The sequence below is a fragment of the Aquarana catesbeiana genome, linkage group LG05, assembly GCF_042186555.1.
Source record: "Aquarana catesbeiana isolate 2022-GZ linkage group LG05, ASM4218655v1, whole genome shotgun sequence".
In the NCBI taxonomy this organism is placed as follows: Eukaryota; Metazoa; Chordata; class Amphibia; order Anura; family Ranidae; genus Aquarana; species Aquarana catesbeiana.
This window is the reverse complement of record NC_133328.1, coordinates 95697388-95715708: the sequence shown is the minus strand read 5'-3', so window position 1 is coordinate 95715708 and position 18321 is coordinate 95697388. Positions and strand designations below refer to the sequence as shown.

Sequence of the window (18321 nt, the reverse complement as noted above, 5' to 3'; positions counted from 1 at the left end):
CTTTTGACATCTATTTCACAGCAGGACTGTCAAGTCATTCTGCAGATATTCATTCTGATCTCTAATACTTTTACAATATATTTCACAGCAGGGCTGAAAAATTATCGAAGAACTCTGTTGATTATTTGCTGGCTGCAAGGGCTAAATATAAAAAAAAAATTAGATGTAATACAGTGGAGGCTTGGATTATGCGCATAATCCGTTCCAGGAGAATGCTTGTAATCCAAAGCACTCGCATATCAAAGCGAGTCTCCCCAAATTCGTTCCGCATTGACTTCTATTGCATGCAATACCGCATGTGGCCAGAGGTGGGGGGAGAACCTCGGAAATACTCGAGGACAGCTCGGCTGAACTCGGAAAGGCTCGGAAACACTCGGGAGTATTTCCGAGTGATTCCAAGTATTTCCGAAACGTTCCGAGTGTCACCGGCGCCCCCGCACCTCTGGCCAAATGCGGTACTGCACAACACATTAGCTTGAATTCTGCTCGTTTTGCGAGACAACACTTGCAAACAGAGTCAGGATTTTTTTAAAAAGTTGCTTGTCTTACAAAACGCTCGTTAACCGTGTTACTCGTTAACCAAGGTTCCACTGTAGTTCATATTTTAAGATTAAGTAATCAATTTAAAGACAAGTAAAACATTAATACCAGGTCTGTATGGTTTTCTTTTCCTTTTCTTCATTCCATCCATCACTTCTGCACCCTGCAACCCATCATCAATAGGTTCTCGCTCAGGACTAGAGTCGGACTTCACATCGCAGTCCATAAGATCTCCCTCTACAACATAAATGTCATATTTAAGTGTTCCATATCTATAAAAACAACCTTATAAAATTGTAAAGGAATCCAGTCTATTTACATAAATATCCACATGATTATAGCTCAAAGTATAGTTAAACTTTTTATGTTTTTGATAAAGAAGAGGAGGATTAAAAACCATGTCAAGTTTTTGTTACCGAGACAGAAAGTGAAAACATCAGAAGAGCTTAGAGGTGTATGGAGTTAAGTGTCATCAATGAGAAGTGTAGATTACATTAGAAACTGTGTGTATATAATATTATTTAACTTCTTAGTTCAATTTCATTGTAGTCCTGATAAAGGGAGGTCCTTTGAACACCCAGAACACATTGGCCTTTTATTATATGTATTCTTGCTTTCCTCCACATACCTCCAAGCTGTATTTCAGATACAAGTTGTTGCATGGCCCTTGTTCAGTGGAGGGCTTCCTGGAGGGAACTAGGCAAAACACATCACTAAAGGTAACTTTTTTTTTTTTTAGCTTTGGACAGAGTGGGGAAGGATTAGAACACCTTTGAGGGTTTTTTTTGTCGTCTCTGCTCTAAGTCAGGGAGATTCACCTTATTTGTCCTATTTAATGGACACAAACTGAAAAACCAACAATTCATGTAGAACCATACACATTGCAGCTTAACATTTGTAGCCTTAATGTCAGATCTACAATTAATGCACTTAAAAAGGATCTTCCCCAGCACCCACTATTTTTTTTCTGAACCCCTGCACAAGTTGTGCACAATTCAGATATTCACCCCGAGGATCCAGGATGGTCCCGCTGAGGTCCTCTTCTCTTCTGCCATGCTCAGGTCCAATGGCGTCATGCGCTTGTGTGAGGTCATCGGGAGGCTGCCGGCTCTTTAGGGCTCAGCTGGCAGGCCTACTGATGATGTACCACTAGGCTCACCCCCTTCTCATTTAGTGAATGAAAGATATGCTTGGTGGGATATTTGACGTGCATAACTCATGAGGCATAGGGAGCACAGTGCATATCATTCGCCTAGCCAAGTGACGAGTATGGGGGTGGAACCAAAACATCTACATATAAAAAAAAAAAAAAAACGTAACAAAAAAAAAAGAAGCTATATTTGTAAAGTAGACTGGAAGAGGGGTGGAGAGGAGGGAAGTTTGTTTTCAGGGTGATGATCCACTTTAACAGCAGGACAACACAGTGATGACAAGACATTACCTCTACTATCATCCATTTCCCCATCACGCGAAAGCTCAGACTGAGGGTCCGGAGGTGTCTGGAGAACCGCTACACTGTTCTGGTTGATAATTTTTAACTTTAACTTTGGTTTTGATCGCCTCCTCCTCGGTGCTGTGATTGTTAAGCTCTGTAACTGTGAAAGTCCAGACTCTGTCAAGCACACGCCATCCTGGGTGAAGGTTTTGAGTACATCTTGAAATAAAATTAAAAAATAAAAAGCATAAAAAACAAAATTTGACATGCAACATTAAAAATGACATATGTAAGAAAAATAAAATTAAAAAAAAAAAAAAAAGACAAAAACTTTTTAACTTCTCTCCTCTTTAACCCCAAAATACAAAAATAAATGAAACACATGGCAACCTTTTCCCATTTACAATATTTGCCATTATTAGAGTTACTTTTATATCTTTAAAATAAGAGTAATATCCACGCTTGGTAAAAACAACAAAACGAGCAGCCTCTTATCTCTCTGTGGTGACAGGTTTCACGTGGTCAAGTTTATATTTTACACTTCACATGATTTCACCTATTGGATCCAGGCTTTGAGGATCTCTTCTTATGAACTTTTATCACCAATGAACTTTCTGCACAAGTGTTTAATTTGCACTTTATTCTTGCTTGCAATTTAACCATTTTTGTTTTTTTGCATCATATTATATTCACATGAATATTGTATATTAATTACGGTTCACATGTGCACCTTTTCTAGTTTGTATATTTGCATTTGATATCTTCTAGCGCTGCACTTTTTATTATATATACTTTTATATCTTTGTGTAGCTGATGATCTCCTATATATTAGATTTTTAAAATGTGTGTATTTGGCAGCCCCTGTTTGGTGCACCATTTGCATAGTTGTGTGGAACAAATGTCCACTAAGATGCTCTATAAAACTTTTATTCAGTTATGCTGAAGTCTTAGTGTTTGTTATCCCAACATTTCATATTCCTGATATGTGCTTGCTGTACCATGTACTTGTATGAGAAAGTATCCTGTCCTCTTTGTATTACTTCCTTTGTGTGAAAACCCTGGTGTTCCTGTCAGTCCCTCTGCATTCCTATTACAAACTGACCACACATAGGGATCATGAACACTACAGCTTCTAAACTTGAGTTTAGGAGCTTTTGGCGTTTTTTTCGCCAAAACGCCTAAACTCAACTCCATAAAAGTCTGTGTCCAGGCACATGCTTTTCCAAGAGTTTAGAAGCTGCTGCGGTTAGGGGAGGTTCAACCTCCCTGAATCTCCCTCTCCGTAACGCAGAAGAATCGTGTTCAGGATAGGAACGTTTTGACCGCCGGGAGCAAAACGCGGTAAAAGCGTGGAGCGATTTTGCCACGTCTCGCGGTTTTCCATGGCCGGTGGTCTGCCTAGTTTGTGTGTACATGAGCCCTAAGCAGGAGAGCACACCGTGGTCAGTTCTCTAGCTGTGCTGGGAACTCAGCCTGCTACCCTCCAATAATCAGACTTGTCCTGACACGCCTCCCCTGCATGGCCTTTCAAAGAGAAGCTCAGAGTGTTGCTGCTTCTTTGCCCCCCCAGTTCTTATGCAGCTGAGGACAGAGGGAAAAGAGGGAATGTGATCACTTATAAAAAAAAGGGGGGTGTATAAATATATATATATATTTTTAAATCTATACACAAATGTTTTGTTTTTCATTTCGTATTTATACAAAATGAGTTGTTTTAAAAGGTGATTGCTTACAAACGGACCTCATTTATTTATCTGTCTGAAAACAATAAAGCAGTTGTAAATCCTTAACTAAGCAAACAGGCCAATGTCACTAAAAGGGTATTTATGCAGGCTGCAATGTTTAAAATAGTATAAAAAATAAATTTTAACTGATCTAAATTCTATAATCTTGGAGTACAGTACAGGACAAAGTATTCATCATAGACCCCTGGATTAAAGGCTTGTATCTTCAGGTGATTGGATGCTGACAAGCTTTTAAGGACATGCCCTCTGGGTGCCTCTCGTACAATTCTACACCACTGTGTAAGCACTGAGTTTTATAGCAAGCAATGCAGAGTAAACCAAGGACCAAGGAATGGAAGCTAGGGTGGCCTGTGTCCTGTACAATATTTGAAATTTATAGACAAGTGAAAATTCATCTCATCTTACAGGACACATCAAAATTATTCATAGACCCTGGGAGGTCCCCAAACAATGAATGAGAAGGGTGGGCAACAACTAGCTAAACAGAAGTATGCTAACAGGCTCAACAACCACAACAGTCAAAAATCCTACTTCAGAGTGCCGCTGCAGGTACTTTGCAGCTGAAAGCTGCATCTGTAGAAGACAGGACACCCACCTAGTAAAATTTTGAAAAAGTATGGACATAGGAGCAGTTGGCAACCTTACACAGCTGGGCTACACGGGTCTGGTGCTGGAAAGCACAGGAAGCTCCCACTAATCTGGTGGAATGGACACATAAAAGAGCAGGAGAAGATTTGTCCTTGAGAGTGTAAGCTCTGGCGATCAGATATCTTATCCACCGGTGGTGGACATGGAAACAGGGTCCCTTGTGTGGTCCCGAGAAGGGAGTTTTGGAATTTTCCACTGTGAAAGTAAAACATTCCTGCCTGTCTGTGGCAGAGCAAAGGTTTTCCTTGAAAAGGCATACACGTGAGATGTCTTTAGCGATTCAGACTTTAAGCCACAAGATTCTGAGCATGTGACTGGAGATTAGGGCCATTCTGGAAATTTGTCCCATGACATATTCTAGGGCATTCACAAACAAAAAAAATAAACGAATAGAAGATAATTGCTGTAGTTGCTCTGTTAAAGCATGATCTTGGAGTACAGGATCATGTTATTTTCTTGATGTTCTATACCAGGTTAGCTGCAGTTTGACATACTGAAATTGCAACAAGAGCTGGTTGCAGGAATGGGCCTGTCAGTGTAAAGAACTCCTTTAAAGGATAAGTTAACTAAAAAAAAATAAAAAAATAAAAAATGCACTTTTTTTGCAGGTAAAAAAAATGTGCACATATATATATATATATATATATATATATATATATATATGTATATATATATATTTTGAGCCTGTATAGCATTGCACCAGCACTCAGATTGCTGGTGCCCTGCAGATCTGTCAATGTATCTGTGTGCCCATACATCCTGTATGGGCAAGTAGATACACTGACAGGAAGAATCAAATGAACTACCACGGCACTCCGACATTCGGCTTGTGTCTACAGCAGCCTGGAACAAACAACCGGCTTGTATCGAATGGGCATGCCGGAAAACCAGTATCCAATCAGCGCTTGAAGGCAATGGCTGTAAGCGCTGATCAGTGTGCTCTGTTGGGGGGGGCAGAACACAATAGCACAGCAGGGAGATCGCTGTACTAACATCGCTTGTGTTAATTATACTTGGCTGGCCGATGGCTTTTAGTTTGCCAGTTTCCAATTCATTTTAAAGTCAGCATTACAATCTAATTACAATTACATCAGATTCTACTGATCTTGTGTGCCTTGATGAACGATTTCCTGAAGTGGTACTTTAATCTCAGTCTGTGTTGCCCAAAAAACAACGTATTCTCCCTTTCCTTCCCCTAGCACAGTATGAGACAATGAAAATTATTTTTTTTTCCATTTTCTGGGCAACAGAGAGATTATACACTTCGATAATCTGAGTAATGTGTCTTTTTGCAGCAGAACATAAACAGACATTGAAACTTTTCTTACCAGGTTCTCTAATTTTTGTAACAATCTGGGCATTAACTGGAGATTCAATTTCTTCTAGAAAGAAAATTAAAAAAAAAAAATTAAAGATGTAAAGATAGAAAATCAAAATGCCATAGAATGATCACATTGCAGACCATTTTAACACATTCCATTAGTCAAAAATCCCACACAGAAGTACACAATATAATAACCTGAAACACACTGAATGTTCTGTTAAAACAACCTATTACTTTGTTAATACTAAGCAAAGCCTGTATCTCCCTGCATTTATCCCACCAGCTCAATTTGCTCCCCGAGCAAGTTTTGACTTTAATGAAGTACAGAAGTAATCAAACACTGGCATTAAGTTTTTGAATCGGAGGTCTAAACAGCCACATTTGTAGAGAAACAAACCAGACAAGACAAACCAGCTAAATGTAGGAAAAAAGGAAGGAGGAGGTTATTTGCTGATGTTATAGCACCATGCCATTCCTGCAGTTCTTTAATTCTAAATTCCGATTTTGCCACTTTAGTCAAGTGGTAAATTTTAGTAGAAAAGATGCAAAAGTTTTAAAACGTTTTAATGTAAAAATTGCCATAGTGAGTAACAGAAATGTTTATAAAACATACTTTAATGTTTTAGATTTACTTCTAGAATTGGGAAAGGCAGGGGGACAGAGAAATGTATCTAGCCATGAAAAAGCATAAATTCCGAGTTCTGGATATAGTTATTAATTATATGACCCCTTTCACATTGCGAGCGCCGGCCGTTCGCGCTAAAGTGATGCTCATTTGCTTTTCGGCCGCTAGCAGGGCACTTTTAACCCCAAAGAAGGGGTTCAAAATGCCTGTGCTGTGGTGCTTCTGAATCGCTTTTCAGGTGCTTTGGAAGCGCTGCCCATTCATTTAAATGGGCAGGGGGTTTTGAGAGCGCTGTATACAGCGTTCCCAAACCGCCCCAAAAATGCTGCTTGTAGGACTTTTCCTAACGTCCCGCAAGCGCACCGCCCCAGTGTGAAAAGTCACACTGAAATGAATGGGAAGCGGTCTTTAGGCGTTATTTCTATCGCTAAAACGCCTGAAAACCGTCTCAGTGTGAAAGTGGTCTAAAAGTGCAGTCTGATTTATGAAAAAGTGAAATGTCCAAAAAAAATTGAGAATAGATAAGAGGGAAGGATAGATTAGGATCTGTAATATTGTATTACTTTTTTGGATGTGGCCTGTTTTATATTGAGCCGTTCTTCTTAAGGTATATGTGTTTGTCAATTCAGTAAACAAAAGATTTAAGAAAAAAAAAAAAGGAAATGTTGATAGATCCCCTTTACTTGCTTCTTTTACTTTGAGACAGAAACTTTAGCTTATGTATGGGGGAGGAGTGTCAGGGTCTGAAGCTGCTGTCTGACCTTTCATAATGCACACTCATAATGGACAAAGTGTGATGCCAGGTAGCTAGATGTCAGACTTCAGGTGACCTCTGAGCCTGTGACAACCTGACTCAGCAGAGATGGCTCCCGTTTTTCTGCTTTGGGAAGTTACATTTAAAATAACAAGCTGAAAAAACAAAAGGCGTAATAACCAGACACACACTGGAGAATGCCAAGAGTCCAATTTTCCACCTTGTTCCAGTTTTTAGTAGTTGCTAGATACTTAAATTAGAGGTGTGCTTTACAGTTCCTAATTCCTTTCAACTGCCACAAACATTACAAGGGGGTCTCACCAACCCTGGGATTTTTTTATGGAGTTTGCAATATAAGGAGTGAGACTCCCTCTGCCGTACCACTAGGAGTCAAGCTTTCAAAAAATGGGAGAAGAGTGTCAGTAGTAGTATCTAACAGGAGCAACAATGAACAGAGCAATTAAGACGGTTCCGGGGGTTTAGGGGTAAAACAGTGTTACCACTAGTATCTTTAACTGTTATACTGATGGAGGAAGTATATATACATATAGTTTTTCAAAATGTGCATATGGGCAGAACAGTTTTAGTGGGTAGTGCTTCTGCCTTGGAGCAATAGAGTCATTGATTTGACTCCCAACCAGAACACTACCTGCATGGAGCTTGCATGTTCTCTCTGTGCATGTGTGGGTTTCCTCTGGGTGCTTTGGTATTCCTCACACTCCAAAAAACATGCTGGCAAGGTAATAAACTCTTGCCCAATTAGGCACTAGTGTATGCATGCATGTAGGGTAGGGACCTCAGATTGTAAGTTGACAGCAGAGACTTCTATGAATATAAAATAATACAAGCACTGCATAGATTCTTGATGCTATGTTAGAAGGCTGGCCACAGGCTAGCCTGTATTTGTAGGAGGAGTCTGAGGGCTATATATCACTCCTCCTCCATTAGATCCTTGTCGGCTCGTTCCTGGGTTACGCCAACACGCGTCACTTCCGGGTCCTTGCTGAGCAACAGTCGATGCTCATGCCGGGCACTACCGGGAAGTCCGTCCGCCCACTCATCACTCTGATCCACGAGGGGGCCGCCCACTTCTCCCGGTGTTCATGCCGGGGGGTGGGGGGTGATACGACCTCCCGCTAGCTCCTTTTTCCAGGGCAGTTTTGGCTCCACGAGGGGGCCGTCTGCCCGCTTCTCCCGGTGTTCCCACCAGCCCTTCTCTCCTGCACTGCTCTAGCTCCACGAGGGGGCTGCCCGCCTGCTTCTCCCGATGTTCACGCCGGGGGGGCTCGTCCAGGTGGGGGGTGTGATTCAGCTGCCCGCCAGCTCCTTTCTCCTGGGCAGTTCTGGCTCCACGAGGGGGGCGTCCGTCCACTTCTCCCGATGCTCGCTATTCTATTCTCCCATCATTGGTGTCACCTGCTGTCCCCAGATGTCCGGGTAGGTCGGGCTTCTGGCCGACCTCTGTTACTATTTGCAGCTTCTGAGCTGACAATCAGAAAGGAACGTGCAACTTTTTCTTGATGGCAATCGTTCTGAATGCGTTTTCCATGGGGACATTTCTTCCCAGTTTGTAGCATTGCTGCGATGTCTTCCCACTGACAGAACAATTCCCGTACCCAACTGCAAGCTGCAGGATGTTCTTCCATTAGATCGGGGAAAGATAAACAATTTGTTAACAAATAATCAGAAGGGGTCGAACCACACGATGTGTATTTTATAGCTGGTATTAGGTCGGTCGTTTCCGACGATTTGTACCTGGAACAGTCAAACGGCCAGTTTATGCTGGTAACATCTTTGAAAACAGGAATTCTGTTGCAAACAGTTAATCATTTTGGCCAATGTCTCCTGTTGTCTGTCACCCAGCCTTCCTTTGTAAACATCATATTAGTATTTGTGGTTCAGGTTGTCAGATTTGGTGGAATCTTTTCATGGCGTTTCAGTCTTAGCGGTTCAGTCTCAGCGCGCGTTCAGTCTCAGCGGGGCCGGCGCAGCGCGTTCTGCCTCAGCGGGGCCGGCGCAGCGCGTTCTGCCTCAGCGGGGCCGGCGCAGCGCGTTCTGCCTCAGCGGGGCCGGCGCAGCGCGTTCTGCCTCAGCGGGGCCGGCGCAGCGCGTTCTGCCTCAGCGGGGCCGGCGCAGCGCGTTCTGCCTCAGCGGGGCCGGCGCAGCGCGTTCTGCCTCAGCGGGGCCGGCGCAGCGCGTTCTGCCTCAGCGGGGCCGGCGCAGCGCGTTCTGCCTCAGCGGGGCCGGCGCAGCGCGTTCTGCCTCAGCGGGGCCGGCGCAGCGCGTTCTGCCTCAGCGGGGCCGGCGCAGCGCGTTCTGCCTCAGCGGGGCCGGCGCAGCGCGTTCTGCCTCAGCGGGGCCGGCGCAGCGCGTTCTGCCTCAGCGGGGCCGGCGCAGCGCGTTCTGCCTCAGCGGGGCCGGCGCAGCGCGTTCTGCCTCAGCGGGGCCGGCGCAGCGCGTTCTGCCTTAGCGGGGCCGGCGCAGCGCGTTCTGCCTTAGCGGGGCCGGCGCAGCGCGTTCTGCCTTAGCGGGGCCGGCGCAGCGCGTTCTGCCTTAGCGGGGCCGGCGCAGCGCGTTCTGCCTTAGCGGGGCCGGCGCAGCGCGTTCTGCCTTAGCGGGGCCGGCGCAGCGCGTTCTGCCTTAGCGGGGCCGGCGCAGCGCGTTCTGCCTTAGCGGGGCCGGCGCAGCGCGTTCTGCCTTAGCGGGGCCGGCGCAGCGCGTTCTGCCTTAGCGGGGCCGGCGCAGCGCGTTCTGCCTTAGCGGGGCCGGCGCAGCGCGTTCTGCCTTAGCGGGGCCGGCGCAGCGCGTTCTGCCTTAGCGGGGCTGGCGCAGCGCGTTCTGCCTTAGCGGGGCTGTCACAATGTGTTCTGTCTTAGCAGGGCACAACGTGTTACAGTCATAGTGGGTGCTGTCACAACGTGTTCAGTCACAGCATTCCAGTCGTAGTGTGTACTGTCTTACGAGTGCGGTCCTAGCGTGGTTGGTCTCAGCGTGTTCAGTCGTAGCATTCCTGTACAGCGTGTTTTGTCGGAGGAGGGCTTTAATAGCATATCACAGTCAGCGGGCACTGTCGCAGCAGGTGCTGTCAATAGGTGTTCCAGTCGGAGCAAGTTCCAGTCGCAGCAGTTCTTGTCAGCATGGTCTGCGGTCCTGTCTTAGCGTTTGTCTCAGCATGTTCTGTCATAGCAGTTAGGTCCAGCAGGTTCTGTCATAGCATTTCTGTCATAGCGGTCATGTCCAGCATGTTCTGTCAGGTTGTCAGTGCCACACAGACACGGCACACACCAATAGCCATTTCATCTTCGTTTGTTCCCATGTCATCGTACCTTTTCGTTTGGTGTGCATCATACACCTGGGTTTAGTTAGCAGCGCTCACATCTCAGGATCTGTCACGCCTAGATCCATATGAGCTGAGGTTTCATTTTTTAAAAGGTTTGTTGACCACAATATTCTCGCCCATAACATACGTCATACGATGCATGTTCATTTCATTACACTTGTACGACTACCCACCACGGTCTGTGGATACACTAGCCCTGAGGGTTTCAGTTTGCTACCTGTCTCTTTCTGTCATAGCCTTTCATTCGTAGCATTCCGGTCATAGCATTTCGTTCGTAGCATTTCTGTTAGCTAGTGCTCACAAGCAGAGTCTGTCACGTCTACGGATCCATATGTGCTGAGATTTCGTTTTTAATTGATTGTCGTCCATCAATCTTCCACCCGTATACCATACGTCATACATGCACGTTCACCATTACACCTTTACTACTACCCACCACAGTCTGTGGGTACCTCAGCCCTGAGATCGATCTGGCCAATGGTTCTTTATCCAGAGTATTCTATGGGCTTCTACCAAGGGTGGGAAGGTTTCATAGGTTCATGTGTCTGGCTTTCACTGCATATTGCCCTCATCTGCCAACACTATCAAGTACCCATCAGATGACCAGCATTTCAGGCCCCCACAAACTCCTGTCAGTCTGTCCATTTTTACAGCTCACCCTCTCTAAGCCAGGTTAAGGGGTATTCAGAGTTAGTCAGGGATGTTCTCTTTGGCACGGCTACCAGTTAACAGCCAGGTTTTCGTGGTGTGTCAGACTTCCTGTCTCCTACCCTTGGCCCAGTTCCCTTTTAGGGCTCTAGGCAGTTCCCTTTTACTACGCTTACAATTTCCCCATAATTAGAATAGATGTACAAGCCGGGGGTTGGTGGTCATATTACTGTACCATAGTAACGGTGTCGGATCAAAGTAATGTGCTTCTATGCAATATTCCTCTGGTCAGCTCTTTCTCCCTTTCCCCATGCATCCTCTCACTACAAACAGTTCATTCTCATGTCCAGGTTCATTTTCCTAATTAGGCTCATATCCTAAACCCTTTCTGGATATTCGTCAGGTTCGGAGGCAACTTTCTTAGGTGCCGAACAGGGGGTCCCTCCTTTTATCACCAGGTACATGGGGTGCTGGAGATCCTCCTGTTTTAGCAGTTACATACGCGAACCCCTTGTCTATAGTCATCTGGGCATTCGCTACTTTCTGGACTGATGGTTGTTGCTGGCCTTTATTGAAGCTTTCACATCACACCTACTTCGTGTCTCTTTTTGCCTTCTTTTAGGCATACTGACCAGCTAGGCCAAGGCACACCTCAGGTCCTAGGATTATAGCATTTCCAAGTGAAGACTCTGACTACAAGTTAAAAGGCTGGCCGCAGGCTAGCCTGTATTTGTAGGAGGAGTCTGAGGGCTATATATCCCTCCTCCTCTATTAGATCCTTGTCGGCTCCTTTCTGGGTTCCCACCCTCCCATTCCCCCATTCTTACATCATTTCATTTACATATTCATTCAGTCATTCAGGGTATGCCCTCTTTTAGGCATACTGACCAGCTAGGCCAAGGCACATCTCAGGTCTTGGTAGTTAGGATTATAGTATTTCCAAGTGAAGACTACAAATAAATATAAATGTGCTGTTATTGAAAATAAAATAAAAAATGTTCTGTTACTCAAAACACCTCAAAGGAGCTTAGTTGCTTACAGAATGTACAAATATGTAGAACACACAACAGTGCAATTACCTTGATCTGGTATTACGAATGGCTTACACATGGCACAGTCAAATCCACCATCGGCTGCACTCTCTACCTCTGCCTCTGTGTTCAGGTTCTGGCAGGTGCCGTGAGACCACCTGAATACAAAATTGTCCAAGAAGAAATGTAAGATTAAAAAAAAAAACAAAAAAAAAAAAAAAAAAACAATTACTTAAAGCGGAAAAAAAAAATCAAAACCAAAAACGTAATATTGCAGCTTACCAATTATTAGATTTGGTAGCTGCTTTAACATTAGTTTCTAGGCTTTTGTTCACTCTCTGTTTTCACTTGGTGATCTGGCCAGTAACATACCTCCTGTATCACAGTGCCCTTACTCTGGATAAAGGAGCACAGGGGGCACATTTGGAACAGCAGCACCGTCAGTTTTTTTTTTTTTTTTTTTTTGGGGGGGGGGGGGTGTTAGATGGACTAGCTGATTTACAAACAATTACAAATTGCCAAACTCCAGCTAACACTTTATAAGCAGATACAGTAACAGTATTTTTTTTTCCTTTTGGGATAAAAGCTTTACATAAACGAGTGAAAACTGATCATTGTAAACACCTGTCTGTGATAAATGGTTTGTCCCAACCCTCTAACCTACACTTTGTCAGGACAGCTTGTTCTGTTAAAGGAAGCTAAAAACAGAGTTATTGCAGAATCACCAGATGAAAAAGGAAAAGTCTAAAAAATTAAACTAATGTAGCCATCACATCTAAACATGTGTGAGCTACAATGTAATACATTTTTGTTTTATTAGTGCGTGTAAAGGATGAAGCAAAGTACTTGCCTGTCACACTGCCTGCATTGGAGAATGATTTCATCTTCTATGTAGTTCTGGCCACACACCGGGCAGGTAGACAAACTAGCACATGGAGCACACTGTGTGTAATTGTTCTGCCATTCACACCGCAGCCCTGGTGTTATTGCTTTGCAGTTGTTACATGATACACACCTGGTTAAAAAAAAAAAAAAAAAGTGACATTCCGGATTTCAGGAAATTTATCTGGATTACACTATGTGAAAGGTGATTTTTTATTAAAGCGTCTTTAAGATAAAGTTATTTTTATTGTTTATATTCAAACTTGCCATGCAAAACATCTAAACTGTATGGATAACTCTTCAATCAGCAAAGCTCAATGTCCCTGTTTGGAGAGCTCTTGCTCTGTCTGGATTTCTCCACAGAAATTACCACTTCCCCCTACAGAGAGCAAGGGTCTCACTGTGCAGCTTTCTGGCAGGGGAATGGATTTTCTACTCAGGCTGTGGCTGCTTTGGAAAAAAAATAAACTAAGATCCCATACACACTATTAGATTTTCTGCAGCTTTTTTTTTTTTTTTTTTGTCAGATTTACCAAAAATATATAATATGAGGTCAAACCTTAAGAGTTTTAATTTGTATGCAATCCGGCAGCCCTTGCACTACATGGTTTTGGTAAACCTGAAGACAAAAATCTGCAGAAAATCTAATGGTGTGTATGGGGCTTAACATTTTGAGCACCTAGAATGTATTTAGCCGACTTAAACCAATGAGTATTTATAAAGGCTGAAACACACCTTTGTGATAGGATGCTTTGCTTTATCATGTTAAATGCATTAGCACATTGCCACCGATTTTAATCTAATCATTAACTGATATTAGTAGGGAGATCTCCGCTGCTGAGCTATTGTGTTCTGGCAGAGAGGACCCCCCCCAAATAATCCAGTCAGCACTTTCAGCCATTGGTAGACCTTTTTCGGTCATGCCACTTCGACAGATGCCGGCCGGACTGGCTGCAGTTCATATTTCTATCAAGTTTCTATTGAACCGTCGACCTGTGTGTACTGGGCTTAATCCTGTGAGCAAAGAGCAGGGGGTTGGGCTGAGACACTGTAGCCCACAGTTGTGCCCCCATAGCAAGAGGCTCCCTATGGGGGCACTCAGAAAAAAGGTGGAGCCTGGAGTGCTAGCTGGTGACCCCAGAAGAGTTTGGGGTCACTCTGTGCAAAACGATTCAGCAGAGGAGGTAAGTAGAACATGTTTATTATTTTAATTAAAAAAAAATCTAGCATTTATAATTACTTTACTGTTTAAAGGTGAACTCTGGGCTTTTAAAAAAAACCTCTAATGCAGCTACATCTTCATTTAAAAAAAATGAATATGGGGACCTCAAATGAAGACTGTGTATTTTTACTGGTGTCTATCTTCTAATGTTATTTTAGAAACCCCCTAGGTGGATTGACCCCAGGTATTTCCAGCCTAAAGAACTAACTCATAAGAATCACAAAGTAAAGTGATTGTAAAGGTTCTTTTTTTTTTTTTTAAACAAACATGTTATACTTACCTGCTCCGTGCAAGGGTTTTGCACAGATTGGCCCTGATCCTCCTTTTATGGAGTCCCCCCGTGGTGCTCCTGGCTCCTCCTCCACATAGAGTGCCCCGCGGAGAGCTGCTTTCCATAGGGGCACTAGTGCGGGCGCACTCCCAAGTCCTGCTGCTGTGTTCATTGACATAGACAGCAGAATTCGGCCCCACCACCCGCAACATTGGATTTAGTTGACAATCAATCTATCCAATGAGGACCCTAGGCAGCAGCAGGACCTGCTGTGCTCATCCCCGTCGCTGGAACGATCAGTCAGGTAACAAAAAGAGGGGCTCTGGGGGGCTGCTGCAGCACAGAAGGTTTTTCACCTTAATATAATAGAATGCATTAAGGTGAAAAACCACAAGGGTATAAAACTCTTTTAAGTGAGGCAAAAGGTAGTGTAATGGGTAGTTCGCACTAACCTCCACAGCCAGGAAGAGAGCTTTTAAAACTTATCTCAGTGTTGCAGTACTGTTACTGCATACTTTTGGGACAATCCTTTAATATGAATTGCAGAAGTTCACCCAAAGCAATTAGGCTGACTTCTTCAATTTAAAGAAAGCTCTGGACCATAAGGGCACATTTGAGATATGAGATGAGATGTGTATTGACAGCTTAGTTCCCAGCAAATATGCAGTGGAGGCAGGTGACAAAAATATCCTTTGCGCTTGCCACCCACACTACTTTCATTTTGTGAAATTAGGGCTCATTCACATGGGGCGGATCAGTGATGATCCGCCCCGTGAACACCCACTTGCTCCCCCGATACCCGCTGAGCAGAAAGATGTCAGGTCCATCGCTGCACTGTGCAGCTACGGACCTGCCAGAGCGCCGCTCTCCCCTATGGGGGATCGGATGATGACGGACCGTAGTGTCCGTCGTCACCCAATCCGATCACGGATGGAAAAGCAGGGTTTTCCTCCGTTACACTTTTCGGATCGGAGCAGGTCGGATGTCAGCGGACATGTTACCACTGACATCCGACGCTCCATAGGGATACATGTATGTCCGTTTTTCATCCGAAAACGGAAGGATGAAAAACGGACATACGGATCCTTCGTGTGAAAGAGGCCTTATGCCCCGTACACACGATCGGACTTTGTTCGGACATTCCGACAACAAAATCCATGGATTTTTTTCCGACGGATGTTGGCTCAAACTTGTCTTGCATACACACGGTCACACAAAGTTGTCGGAAAATCCGATCGTTTTAAACGCGGTGACGTAAAACATGTACGTCGGGACTATAGACGGGGCAGTGGCCAATAGCTTTCATCTCTTTATTTATTCTGAGCACGCGTGGCACTTTGTCCGTCGGATTTGTGTACACACGATCGGAATTTCCGACAACGGATTTTGTTGTCGGAAAATTTTATCTCCTGCTCTCCAACTTTGTGTGTCGGAAAATCCGATGGAAAATGTCCGATGGAGCCCACACACGGTCGGAATTTCCGACAACACGCTCCGATCGGACATTTTCCATCGGAAAATCCGACCGTGTGTACGGGGCATTAGTGTTTAAGATTTCAGCAGGAAGCCCAGGTGCAAACTGCTGTGGGATTGAAATTGTGCGAGATCAGCTGAATGCGCACAATTTAATTCCCGCATGTCAGTCCGACAATTTCAGAGACATCTGTGTGGTTTCCTGCACAGATGTCTATTGAAATCGCACCTGAAATCGCCAAAAGCAGTACAGAAACTACTTTTGGGTGCGGCGCCGCAAAGCCGACAATGCACCAATTCGAACGGTTCCATTGCGGGCAATAGACGCCGATTTGGCATGCAATTTGACATGTCGAATTGCATCAATGTGAACCAGGGCTTATACACAATATGCAATAAGCATAGAGGGGGAAAGGGTGTGAATTTTGTAGGAGCCCCACTTATTTACTTTGCTTGTACAGCTGAATACCTTAAGTCTTCCTTTCAAAAGAAAAGTGTATTCTAGAGCTGCACGATTCTGGCTAAAATGAGAATCACAATTTTTCTGCTTAGAAGATAGATCACGATTCTCGCGGTGTAACATCATCTTTCACATTAAAACAAAAAAAATGGGCTAACTTTACTGTTTTTTCTTTTATTCATTGATTTGTATTTTTTTGCAAAAAATTCCGTTTGAAAGACCGCCGGGCAAATACAGTGTGACATAAAATATTGCAGCAATTGACATTTTATTCCCTAGGGTCTCTGCTAACATATATATATAATGTTTGGGGGTTCCAAGTAATTTTCTAGCAAAAAAAAAAAAATATTGATTTTAACTTAAGAAACAAGTGTCAGAAAAAGATTTAGACTTTAAGTGGTTAAACTTCCTGCGTTTACACGTTTAAAAACTTGGCAGACTGCCTGGCTTTTTTTTCACACAGAATTTTATCCTTTTGATCTAAGAAGGAATAGTAATGCAGGCCATACACGGTTGAATTTCAAACAAATTTTCTTTTCAAAATCATAATGTTTGATTTTTTTGTGATCCGATGATGCCACCATTGATTTTCGAAATTCGGCCGACCAAGCCTTCAATTTCACCGCATGTTGCTACAGAAAATAATTTTAGTGGGCGGTAATCTTCTTTTCTCTCCGTAAATTTTCTTTTCTTATTACATTTCTCGCACGATTCTCCCATCATTGATTAGAAAATCATTTGTTTTCTAAAAATTTCCAACATGTCCCATTCCTCAAATTTGATTGCCGCACGAAAATCGGCCATTGTTGCAGCCCACTAATGGTGCGAAATTCATACGAAAATTCTTTCATACGATTTTCGAAAGAAAATTCTTACGAAATTCGAACCGTGTATGGCCGGCATTAGTTACTTTCATTTTAAAAACTTGGCAGACTGCCCAGATGTTTTCTTTTGACAGCTGAGTGAGCAGATAAGTCTCTCCACTTGTTATATGAAAGAATCCACAAACTCTGCAATAAAGATCTTCAGGGGCGTTGAATCGAGATCACAATTTTTTTTAACGATTAATTGTGCAGCTCTAGTGTATTCGCAATTCTAATAAAATAAAAATAGACAGCAGTAGAAACAAATGCAACTGCATCAAACTATAAAACAATAACTATAGCAATGAATAACACTAACCATTTACACTTCCATCCTCCTTTAGGGACAGTCTGTAAGGGTGGATCCAGGCAGTACGTATGGTAGCTAATGTCACAATCATCGCAGAGCAGCAGTCGGCCAGGATCAGTGGCCTTTCCACAGGCCTCACACACTGTGCACTCCAAACACCTCCAGCCTTTACGAAGGATGACTTTACTTATCTGAAAATGTAATGAGAATGTCACATCCATATATTCTAATAACAAAGCAGGTAGAAATTGTTTTTTAAAATGCATTTTTTTGTATTCAAAAAACATCAAATTCTAGTTAAAAAATTAAGGTTTGAAGTTGCCACACTTTGGGGGAGATTTACTAAAACTGGTGGACACAGAATCTGGTGCAGCTGTGCATAGTAGCCAATCAACATCTAGGTTTTTTCAAAGCTTAATTGAACAAGCTAAAGTTAGACGCTAATCGGTTACTATGCAGAGCTGCACCAGATTCTGTTTTCACCCATTTTAGGACATTTCCCTCCATGTGACAGAGGTTCTATAAATAAATGTTTAACAGTTCATTGAAAGTGTATGTATTGGCAAAGAAAATATATTCAATACAACTTTGCAACTTAAGCCCCTGTCACACGATCGGACCGTTCAGGTCCGCCTGTCAGTTTTGACGGCGGACCTGAACGGGCGCTCCATGTTAGCCCATGGAGCGACAGATGTCAGCGGAGACATGTCCGTTGACATCCGACCCCGTCCGATCCGCTAAAAGCAGACG

The 18321-nt window shown here is 43.6% G+C and overlaps 1 protein-coding gene across 10 annotated transcripts in view; it reads right to left on the bottom strand.

The window, feature by feature from the left end:
- Positions 1–18321, bottom strand: part of KMT2C (lysine methyltransferase 2C) — a 454559-nt gene that overhangs the window by 141561 nt on the left and 294677 nt on the right. For 9 of the 10 annotated variants that reach the window (XM_073629967.1, XM_073629969.1, XM_073629975.1 and 6 more), the window contains 6 exons: positions 17581–17762; positions 12941–13105; positions 12139–12248; positions 5697–5750; positions 1982–2194; positions 649–777 (listed from right to left, as the gene is read on the bottom strand). In XM_073629967.1, the coding sequence (XP_073486068.1) occupies positions 649–777; positions 1982–2194; positions 5697–5750; positions 12139–12248; positions 12941–13105; positions 17581–17762 (853 nt within the window). The remainder of the gene's footprint in view (positions 1–648; positions 778–1981; positions 2195–5696; positions 5751–12138; positions 12249–12940; positions 13106–17580; positions 17763–18321) is intronic. The other variant, XM_073629968.1, reaches the window with a different exon arrangement.